This window comes from Castor canadensis, chromosome 4 (genome assembly GCF_047511655.1).
Source record: "Castor canadensis chromosome 4, mCasCan1.hap1v2, whole genome shotgun sequence".
Classification (NCBI taxonomy): Eukaryota; Metazoa; Chordata; class Mammalia; order Rodentia; family Castoridae; genus Castor; species Castor canadensis.
Genome location: NC_133389.1, coordinates 52,738,460 through 52,750,569, shown reverse-complemented (window position 1 = coordinate 52,750,569; position 12,110 = coordinate 52,738,460). Strand labels below are relative to the sequence as shown.

The following is a 12,110-nucleotide window of genomic DNA, read 5'->3' as shown; positions in this document are numbered from 1 at the left end:
TTTTCCTCATTCCACATTCAATCCATTATGAAATCATCTTCAAAATATATATGACATCCAATCATGCACTTCCACTGCCACCACCAGCATCTTACTCATGGGTTACTTCAATCATCTAACTGATTTCTACACTTACCACCCTATAATCCCCAAGAGAACATCTAGACAAATCCTTTTAAAATATAAATAGAATCCAGGTGTGGTGATTTACACCTTTAATCCCAGCTACTCAGGATGGGGAGGCAGGAAGATCAAGAGTTCTAGGTCAGCCCAGGCAAAATTAGAGAAGTACTATCTCAAGACAAAATACAACAAAAGGGCTAGGGGTATGGCTTAAGTGGTACAGTGCCAGGCATGCATGAGGACCCACGGATGGGGGGAAAAAAGGAAGTAAGGAAGGGAAAAAGGGAGAGAGAGACAGGAAGGGAAGGAAACAAAAAATCATATCATGTCATTCCTGTGCTTGAAACTCTGAAATGGCTCTCATTTCACCTAGAAGCCAAAGTCCTCACCACAGCCTATGTGGCCCTACATGATCTGACCTTGTTTGTTATCTCTGTGACTTCTTTCTCCACACCTCCCCCTCCCTTTCTCTGTCCCAGCCACTCTGGCTTCATGCTGCTTCTTGTATTTTCCAGACAAGCTCCCACCTCAGGGGCTTTGAAGACCTGTTCCCTTTGTCTGGCTAACAGATATTCCTATGACTAACTCCTTATATGCTTCAAGACTTTGCTTAAATCTCACATTCTCAATAAACCCTTTTCTGACCATCTAAAGTAAACTGAAAACTACAATTGTCCCCAGTACTCATGACTCCCTTACTATACTTTCTCATTTTTCCATAGCTCTTATCAGCTTCAAACATATTATATGACTTATATATGTTTTTACTGGGTCTCTCCCCCAGTGAAATGTAAGTGCTATGATGGAAGGAATTTCCATTTATTTTGTTTTCTGATGTATTCCAAATGCCCACAATAGTGCCTGGGGCATGGAAGGAACTTAATAAATATTTGTTGAAGGAATAGGATGAAACAGGTGGGAGGCACTCACTGGTCTGAAAGGGGTATTAGTTTTCTACTGCTAATAACAAATTACCACAAACCTAATGGCTTAAAACAACATATATTATCTCAAAGTTCTGTGGATCAAGAGTGAGGCATGGCATGACCAAGTCCTCTGCTCAGGTCAAAGCTGCAAACATGGGATCAGCTAGATGCCTGGAAAGACCTGCTTTTGAATTTCCACATTCTGCTGACAGAATTCAGTTCCTTATGGTTGTAGGACTATTGGCTGGGGGCCTCCCTCAGCTTCTAGAACCCACTCTGAAGTCCTTGCCTCATGGCTGTCTCCATGTGAAGTTACAACATTGAAGCTTTCCCCTTTAAGACCAGCAGGAGAGTTTCCTATAGGTCATATCCTCCTTTAGGAGGAACCCAGTCTCTTTTGAGAACTCTACTAATCACAATAGATGAACCCAGGATAATTTCCCTTTGATCAACTGACTTGGGACCTTAAATGCATTCACAAAATCTTTTTGTCTTTGTCATATACTACCTAACCACAGGAACAGCATCCATCATAGTCACAGTGCTGCCCACATTCAAGGAACAGTGATTGATTATACAGGATATATGCTCCAGGGGCAGCCCTCCTGGGGCCTTCTTAGCCTACATTGGAGGATAGATCTGAAGCCTGGCTCCCTTGTGGACCAGTTGGCCAAATAAGACCCCAAACCATGGTAGTCAGTATGCATAGAGTCAGGATTTCCAGGAAAAGGAATGTTATAAAAATACCTTTACCACACCCATGTGCTTAGCAGCATTATTCACAATAGCCAAAAGCTGGAAGCCATCCAAGTATCCATCAATGGTTGAATAACTAAATAAAATGTGATATACACATACAATGTAATTTTTTTAGCCTTAAAAAGGAAGGAAATTCTGACACATGCTACAACATGGACCAATTTTGAAAGCTTAGGCTAAGGTAAATAACCTAGACACAAGAAGACAAATACTGTATGATTCCACTTATATGAGGCCCGTAAAGCCATCAATTCACAGAAAATAGAATGGTTGGATAGAGAGGGGAACAGGGGTTACCAGGTACAGAATTTTAGTCGTGCAAGATAAAAAGAGTTCTGGAGGTGAGTGGTGATAATGTTTGCACAATGATGTCAATATATTTAATGCCACTTAACATACACTTAAAATGGCTAAAATGATAAATTTTCTCATTGTATTTTACCACAATTAAAAGTAACAATAAAAATATCTTTTCCAATGAAACCATTTACAACCAATTACCAGAGAAGGACAGGGATCTGCACTGTGATGGCCCTATTCTGGGTTTTAAGGGAGGCAAATATTAATGTCACAGATTTAACTAGGATTACTGAATTAAAACTGGAGTTTGTTTTTTATAATAATGTTTGTTCTGTCAGAAATCACCACAGAAACAGTGATCCAGACGAATGTTCCCATTCCAATGGAAAGCAAAACTCACTTGACCCAGATCCAAGGTGAGGTTGACTCTGTTGTACTGTGTGCCTGAGGAGAGAGGAGGGCTTTGCCACCAACGTTCAGATCCATCAATCGCATACGTGGCTGGATGTGCCTTCCTGGAATCCTCAGAATTACAATAATCACAGAACTGGCCCTGAAAAAAAAAAGTCTTTTTAAAAACTTCAAGTAATTTTTCCTTAACAATTTAGCAAAATAAATAGCAAAGACTGCCCTAAATAGCTTAGGGATGCCAGCTGTGGCAATTCATCATAATGTATGCTGAAGATAGCAGTAAGGTTTCCTACTTTTCATTTAATCTTTATCACCTTTTAATATACCTCTGATTCTTGTTATTATTATTGATTTAGATTTTTTTTAATTTTCTTTCCTTTACAGATAGGCTTTTCTTGTCCCATACAACACTTTAAGAAGTACCAGCTGGGTAAATGGATGGACTTGGAGAACATCATTCTGAGTGAGGTTAGCCTGGCCCAAAAGACCAAAAATCATATGTTCTCCCTCATATGCGGACATTAGATCAAGGGCAAAACACAACAAGGTGACTGGACTTTAATCACAAGATAAAAGCGAGTGCACACAAGGGAGATATGAGGATAGGTAAGACACCTAAGAAACTAGATGGCATTTGTTGCCCTCAACGCAGAGAAACTAAAGCAGATACTTTGGGGCAACTGAGGCCAATAGGAGAGGGGGACCAGGAACTAGAGAAAAGGTTAGTTCAAGAAGAATTAACTTAGAAGGTAACACACATGCACAGGAAATCAAAGCGAGTCAACTCCCTGTATAGCTACCTTATCTCAACTAGCGAAAACCCTTGGTCCTTCCTATTATTGCTTATACTCTCTCTTCAACAAAATTAGAGATAAGGGCAAAATAGTTTCTGCTGGGTATCGAGGGGGGTGGGGGGGAACGGGAGAGGGTGGGGGGAGGGGGAGAAATGACCCAAACATTGTATGCATAAAAACATTGTATGAATAAAAAAAAAAAGTACCAGCTGTATTTGGGATGCAAAAATGTTTTTACTTCAACAAATCACTTTTACTCTCTAAATCCTACCCTTTACGATTCACTGTGAGGCACTGGGGTAAAAAGAGGATCCTTGTCCAAGGTCCAGCTGGAAGCCTGAAGGCTACAAATAAATGACCATGGGAAAGTGGGATGCAGCCTGTGTCTCTGCAGAGTACAGAATGCTGTGGTCAAAGAGGGTAGGTACTCCAGGGTAGAAGAGCCAGCACCTAAGCTGCCTGCAATGATGGAGAGGACCTCGGTAAGTAGCATTTTGCAGCAAGAAGAAAAGTGTTCTAGGTGGAGGAGCCAACATAAGACAGAGGCCAGCTGGTCCAGTTTGTCCTGAGGACAGAAAGACAAGGCTTCAAGGTCAACAGCGATGTGACTGGCTGTGCACACCACAGTGAAAAGTTGGTAGTTAACCCAGTAAGAAACTGGGGTCAATTTTTACGTGCGGTGAGGTCTAGTTGGTATTATAAAATCTAACTCCTAACTGAATTACTGTCTTTTAGTAGGCAGATTCTTTTGATTCTGGTTTTTGTTTTTTGTTTTCTTTTAATGCAGATTTTTACAGACATTTGCCATTTAAAAAGTTGAACCTAGGCTTTTCTTCTGTGTTGGGTATATTTTAACTGGGAAAAGAGCACCCTTCCCCAGGGATGGACTTCACATACTGAACTACTCTGCTCCCAAACTAAATTATCCTGGAGTATCACCACCACATGGGGAGGGTGGGGGAGACAAAGAAGCAAACACGCCCATAGCCTCCCTCCAATCTGTGGTGACAAAGGGGTAGCTCGCTCTAACCAGCATTGAGATGTTAATTCTTAAATGTTCAAAGATAAACTCAATCCTGGCATGTAACCAAATGTGTGACAAAAAGCTTTCACATAGTATGCAACTGATGGTTCTCTCATAATGGCTTTTTTTTTTCTTTTTTGAGACACACATTGCAGCTCAGGGTGGCTTCCAACTAAGAAACAACAACTTGAGGTATAAAGACCATCACTTCACAAGGTCAGAGACCATGTGTGGCCTGCTCTTCACTCTATCACTTCAGTCCAAAAATACTGTCTGAACGTGGCAGAAACTCAACGAAGAAATGATTCCATCCGCAATTCTTCAAAAAAGGATACAGAGCATGGCAGCTTATGACTACAATCCAGGCGTCTTGGAGGCAGAGACAGGAGTTCAAGGCCAGCCTGAGCTATAGAGGAAGCCCATCTCAAAAAAACAAGAGACAGTGGCAGAATGCTTGCCTAACCTGATCAAGGCCCTGGATATGCTCTCCAGCACTGTAAGAAAAAAATGGGGTTCTTTCTTTATATTACTATGATAAGAGGCTTAATAACTTTTAACATATATGCATTTCTTATTAGTAGTTTCCCCTTTTTTTTAGATCTTTCATTTTCCCATTGTTTTAGAGAGCATCTTACTTATCTGATGAGGGTGTTATTATTCCTTAAAGTTTAGATGATTGACATCTGGTTAAAAACAAATTTCTTCCCAAAATGTAGAAGTTTATGACTTACGTTTATTTCTTTTTTGATTTACATTTATTTCTATTGCTGTAGTGAAGATATGAAGAATGGAGAGATGATGCTTTCTGTGTTGTCATAGGGATTCTCTGTTCCAAAAGAGTGTTATGGATAATAGAAGTGAATATTTAAAGAGCGTCTATCATGCACTGAGCACGGTGCAGTTCACAACTTCACGCTATGATTCTTATTATCCCCTCTAGTTTAGAGCTAGGAAGCAAAGTGCAAAACTTAAGTAATCTTCCCAAGATCCACATGACTTGCAAATGGTGAATGAGACACAAGTCCAGAGTCCCAGGGATAGCATGTCAACCACTGCCCTGTAACTCTTTTCCCTCATATAGATGCTATGACTCTAGTTTATTAGACATCTGTGGATTATTGTTGTTTTTGTTTTGTTTTGTTCTGTTCTGCTTAATGGTACTGGGGCTTGAACGCAGGCCTTGCTCTTGCTAGTCAGGCACTCTACCACTTGAGCCACCAGCCCTTGTAACTGGTGTTAAATGGTAGCTATCAAAGTAACTAAGAGCTATAGTGCCAAGGCCTTTCATTTAGAATCATCTCAACATTTTACTTACTATGGTTTCAATGCCCTCTCCCAAATTCAGTTGAAATTGAATTGCCACTCTAACAGTAATGACAGGTGGGAGGGCTGCTATAATTTATAGATTATAAAACTAGTTGCACTGAGGGTTCTGGGATGTAGTTCAGTGGCAGACCACTTGCCTGGTATGTACAAGGCCCTGGCTTTGATTCCCAGCACTGGAAAAGTTTTGGTTTCTTTAAATAAAATTACCTCAAAAGGATCTACTGAGAAAATTTTAAGAAACACAGTACTGGGAGAATTTAGCAAGGTGGCTGGATATAAGATTAATATATAAAAGTCACTGCACATTCTGTACAATAGTAGCAAACAACTAGAAAATGTAACTAAAGAAAAAGATTGTTTACAATAGTCTCAGAGAATATCAATGACCTCAAAAGAAATTTTGTCAAAAAAAATTTTAATTTTATTAAGAGAATTTTGAAAATCTGCATAAATAGAGAGATGCTATTTTCCTGGGAAAGAAAATAGTATCAAAACTTTGTCAGAACTGGGGGTGCAGCTCAGTGACAGAGCATTTGACTGGCATATGCAAGGCCCTGGGTTCAACCCCCAGTATTAAAAAAAAAAAAACTTGTCATGTCTTCCCCAAATTGACCTATAAAGTCAATATTATTCCAATTGAAAATCAGTAAGAATTTTCTTGAAATCTAATTCTAAATTTATATAGGTCAAGGACATGTGGCTAAGGAGTAGAGCACCTTCTTTGCAACCATGAAGCCCTGCATTCAAATTCCAGTCCCATCAAAAAAAAAAACATATGTAATATCATTAGGGTTGGCAGAGTGGCTCAAGTTATAGAGCACCTACCTAGCAAGTGTGAGGCTCTGAGTTCAAACCCCTGTACTGCCAAAAATAAAAAATTTATATACAACTATAAAGGACCAAGAAAAGCCAAGATATTGGCAAAAATCTTGAGATTTTTGGAGAGATCATTGAGAGATAAATTTATCCTTCAAGGTATCAGGGCTTATTATGAAGCTACTGTAATTAAAGAGGGGCAAGATAAGAAAAGCAGACCTTTGGGACAGAACACAGCACAAGGTAAACCAGGCATTTCTGCTGACAACAGATTAGTAACCCTGGCTATAGTTCTTGAAAGCCTTAAATCCAATTAGGGGTTGTGACAGTGACTCCTCCTGCATGACTGGCCAGCACTGCTACACATATCTTGAAGTGCCACAGCTATGTACCATCTTGAGAAGAGGCTTATTGTTTGAGACTGGGCTACTCCGGGGACCTGAAAACAAGGAACCATAAATCAGGGATCTTAGGACACCCTGCCATAGTGTCTGAGTGGGGGACAGCCACGAGAGGAAGTTGTAAGGTGGGGTGATACTCAGACATGGACCCACTGAGAAGTTTAAGTAGCAGGGAGCTCAGGCTGTGAAAGACTGGGTGGTTGGTGGCTCTACCCTCTGTGGAGAGAAGTAAGCACCATTACTGAGGATTCTACAGAAACTAAGAGCTCCAGGCCTGCAGCTGGTGGATTGTCCAGCCTCCACAGCTGCCTCCCTGCTTGCATATGGTTTGCTATCAGGTGGGACTGAGAGCTCTGAGCTCAGGTCCAGCAGATTGCTCAATTTGCCCAGTCTCCCCCGTCCTGCAGTGGTTTATTACTGGAGATTTGGAAGTGCTGACACCAGCAGGCTGAGTACCAGTTTCCCTCAGCTCTCCCCATCCACTGCCGATCTCAGAGCTCTGTTTGTTTCCCCTGCTCTCCAGTGCACTCAGGGGACACCTCTAGGCTTAAATGTTTGCCACCCATGGGTGCACAAACTGAGGAGCCTCTGGAAGGAGTAGAAAACAGGCCACAAAACTCCTTGTGGCCAGCAGTGGTTCCCAGTACACAAAGAAGGGGAGTTTCTAAAGTGAACGCAGCCCTGAAGCTGACATCTGGCCCAGCCTGGTCTGCAGCTTCATACACACCAACCTGGACTACAACTCCAGCTATAACACACTACTTCCCCACAGTGGGAAGATTCCAATGTTAGAGGACACAGAAAGAAACTTCTCTGATTCTTTGTCATGTTTTTTAAAACATTTTTCTTTGCTTTTTTTTTTTTTTAGGTTTTTACTATATTTTAGTATTGTTTTTACTTTATTTTTTAAAAATACTGTTTTTATTTTTTATTCCTCTTCGTACCTCTGTCTAATTTTATTTGTGTACTTTTTTCTTTATTTTGTGATCAGATTTTTTTATCCCTTGCTCTTTTCTCTTCCTCTTCCTAACATTCCTTTCCTTTCTTTTTTTAATTCAAACTACTTTTTTTCTTTTCCCTTTCCCTGCCCCTTACCTTATTTCACTCATTTATTGTTAGCACTTTTACCTTATTTTTAAATACTTAGTTTATTCTACATTTTTTGGCAGCCCTGAGGTTTGAACTCAGATCTTAACACTTGTTAGGCAGACACTCTACAATCCAAGCCACACCCTTTTTTGCTTTATTTATTTTTCAGACAGAGTCTGGCACTTTTTGCCTGGAGCTGGCCTCAGAACACAATCCTTCTACCTATGCCACTTGAATAGTTGGGATTACAGATGTATACCACCATGCCTGGTTTGTTTTTATTGAGATGGGGTCTTGCTAACATTTTGCATGGACTGCCCTTGAACTACAATTCTCCCAATCTCTACCTCCTGAGTAGTTGGGATCATAGGCATGCAGTACCATGCCCAGCCAGTCTGCATTACTTTTGCCATTTTCTTTTCTATGGTTATGGTGGTGTAGTAGTTGACTTTGATTTTAATTGCATTTCTACATCTAGTTTGTTTTGATCTTGTTGCTATTATGGCAGTTTGTTTTTGTTTTTGTTTTTGTTTTTCTTTCTGAGCAGTATTCCCTTAAGAGAAGGATGCTCACAAAGCCAGACGCTGATATCCCACGCCTATAATCCCAGCTACCTGGGAGGCTGGGAATGGGAGGATCACAGTTTGAGGCCTGCCCAGGCAGTTCGTGAGACTCCATATCTGAAATAACCAGAAGAAAGTGGCTGGAGGTGTAGCTTAAGTGGGAGAGTGCCTTTTTGCAAGTGTGAAGCCCTGAATTCAAACTCCAGTCCAACAAATAGAGAGAGAGAGAGAGAGAAAGAAAGAGAGAAGGCTGCTCACTAACAAGACCCCCAAGTAAAGCCAAAAGACATGCAAATTAGTAACAAGAAATATGAAAAGGAAAGACAATATGACTCCTTCAAAAAGTCACAATTCTTCAATAACTGAATGCAAAGACATTAAAGTGGCTGAAATGTCAAAGAATTCAAAAGCCTAGTTTTTAAAATGATCAATGACCTAAAGATTATTCAAATAAATCGATGAATGAAGAAGTCAACTCAAGGTCTGGATGAGAAGTTCAACAACTTGGATAACAAATTCAGCACAGAGAAAGAGTCTGGAAAAAAATGGGAATCTTGGAAATAAAAAGTTCAATAAATCAAATAAAGCAATGTTTATCCATTCGTGAAATGGCCTCTACTTTCTTAGAAGGATGGAAAATATAGTTTCTTCTAGATCCTAACATTTTTGATAATTCTTACTAACAAAAATGGCCCCCACATGTAATATTTTGCAACTGAATTCACAAACACTGTACTGTTCAAGCAAACTAGGCATTGATTATAGCAGTACCTCCTAACATAATTTTTGTTTCGTTGTTTGAACATTGATTCATTTATTCCATTTACCTGAAATCTGGAGAATACTGTGTTGGATGCTGGGATAAAAACTAACAAACATTGAATTAGGTGGACTCCTAAAGAAAGATACTTAAAGACAAGAGAAGTAACTCACACATTCCCTGGAGATAGCACAAGGGTATGGGAGTCCAGCACAGCTACATCCATCATGTTTTATTTGTCTTATTACCACAAAACAACACTTTGAAATCTATATCAAAGCATACAAAGCTTAAAGTTGAAGAAAACAAGTCTTAGGCCAAACAGTCAGGACTTACTGGGACCAGGACCTGTGGCGGGGAGGTCTAGTGACTTAAAGCCCACGACATTTTCCATCCTGGCAAAGCTGCTCTGAAAGTTACATCAAGGAACCCTGTCTTAGATTTGGATGGAGTGTCAGGCAGCACTGGAACAGCAATTCCGTAACATTCAAAATACCTAACCACTATCAGATGTATAGAAAGAGATCTAGCTCAGGAAAGTCTGGCAGCACACAAATGCCTTCACATCAGGCATAGAAATCTTGGCAAGATGAGCATTTAACCACACTCATCCATCAAAAGTCCCATTACGAAATATCACATTCATGCTGCCAAGGACTCTGCTTCTAGTCATCATCCACTAAGACTTGAGGCTATGGTGTCTCAAGTGTCCAAACCTAAGCCACCAAGAGCCCTGAAGTGGAGAACATTCTGCAATTCCAATCCTGAGACTGCTCCTTTCCAAGACCTTGTTCAGAGTACCCTCCTTTCTAAGAGGCACCAAAACACACCAACTTGTTACAATCATTAGGGGAGAGCGTTTTATAAATTTCCTGAGTATCTGCATATAGTGGATGAGAGGTGTCTACACAACACACAAAGAGCACCCAGCTCTCTGGCTCCCACACACGGGTATTAAGGCACCAGGGGCAGGGCTTCACATCTCCATTGTGCCCATCCTGGAGGTAGGAATTTGAGTTAGAAAGAAATCAAAGGGACTCAAAGATGGTTCCAGGTACTTAAAAAATAGCAGATATCTAAAAAACTAATACATGTATTCTAAAAATTGTGTTCATACAGGCTAAATTCTAGGAGTGGATGAAGGCATGGATTATCCTAACTCATTTCAAACTCTTTTCTTTTTCTTGGTGGTACTGGGGTTTGAACTCAGGGCTTCATGCTTGCTAGGCAGGACTTCTACCACCTAAGCCATAGGTCTAGCCCTTCCTAACTCATTCCAAAGGTGTACATACATGGAGGTTCAAATCCTGATTCTACTAACCAAAGCTGTGGAATAGTAGTGCAATTATTTAGTCTCCTTTTAGCTCTGTTCTCTCTTTAAGATGAGATAATCCTGCCAATAATATGTTATTCTTGTGAAGACTAAGATGCTGTCCATGAAGTGTACACCCCCATTGGAACCAACGGACTGCTTGGTGATAATGCAAATTCTCATGGTCTTCCCTAGACTTAAAGAATCATCAATTTTGGAGGGACACAAGAATCATAATTTTTAAAAATGGAACCCAAGTGATTCTTCTGTCCACTTCAGTCTGAGAAGCACAGAGGCAATACTGACTGACACATAAGGGTGTACTACAGTGATGGATAGACAGGTGGCAAGGAGCAGCTGCATTGGTGATAGTGATGGTAAAAGGGGAACATTCATGTTCCAGACAATCACCTCTTACTGTGCATGTACTAACTCTTCATTTTCATGACAAATCTAGGAGACATGACAATCATCAGATAGGGAGACAGAAGAACAAAGAGGTAGAACAATTTGTCCAAGTGGTAGAGCCAAGACAATAAAACACAGAAGGATGGGTCTAATAGGGGGCTTTGGAGAAGCGAATAATAGCTGTGTAGTGGTACGAAGTGCATCATCTGAATCTACTCACATCTCAGAGACTGGGCTTGACCACAGACTGTTTTGCCACAGGGCACTACCTGCCTATAAGTCTGACAAAGCCAGATGAAGGAACTGAGAACTGTATCTTCTCTATATTGGTAGAGTTTCACTGAATTCACTCTCACTCTATTAGAAATTACTTCATGCATTCTCTTTGCTCCTCAAAGCTCCTCCTCCCTCTTCTAAGAACCTTATGAATTTGTTTAACTTGCTCATTTTACTAATCTACAAGCCATCCCTGTGTCACTAACATAATCCATTAGAAAACAGGGTCTAAAAAGATCCAAGAAATTCACCTCACTGGCTAAGACACACATAGACTGAAATTGAAAGGATGAGGAAAAAACATTCCAAGCAAATGCAATCTGAAAGCAAGCAGGAATAGCTATACTAATATTTGACAAGTCAGATTTCAAGCCAAAATTATAAGGCGTAAGGAAGGTCCCTACATAATGAAAATAATCAATCAAGAAGTTTAACAATTATAAATATATATACATCAAATGTTGGTATGGCCAGTTTTGTAAAACAAACACTACTGGACATAAAGAGACAGATAAATTCAATACCCTATTCTTATCAATAGACAGATAATCCAGACAAAAAAATAAGCAGAGAATGTTCAGAATTAAGCTGCACCATAGCTCAAATGCACATAACAAACATGTACAGAATGTTCCATCCAACAGCTCTGCAATGCACTTTCTTCTCAGCAGTTTGTGGACCTTTCTCCAAAATATATCACACTTTAGGCCAAAAGCAAGTGTTAACAAGTACAAAAAATACACAGAAGTGTATGTACTAACATAGCATGGTTCTTTATGATTGGTAAGAATCCAAGGATCACCTCAAAAGACATTTTACTCA

General features: G+C 40.1%; 1 protein-coding gene across 8 annotated transcripts in view; it reads right to left on the bottom strand.

Annotated features, from left to right (window-relative positions):
* The window catches only part of Lama3 (laminin subunit alpha 3), a 293,352-nt gene that overhangs the window by 255,414 nt on the left and 25,828 nt on the right, over positions 1 to 12,110 (bottom strand). For all 8 annotated transcript variants that reach the window (XR_012447103.1, XR_012447104.1, XR_012447105.1 and 5 more), the window contains exon 2: positions 2,509 to 2,661. Coding sequence is in view for 5 of the 8 variants with exons in the window: in XM_074070183.1 (XP_073926284.1) it covers positions 2,509 to 2,661 (153 nt within the window). In the remaining 3 variants the exon portion in view is untranslated. The remainder of the gene's footprint in view (positions 1 to 2,508; positions 2,662 to 12,110) is intronic.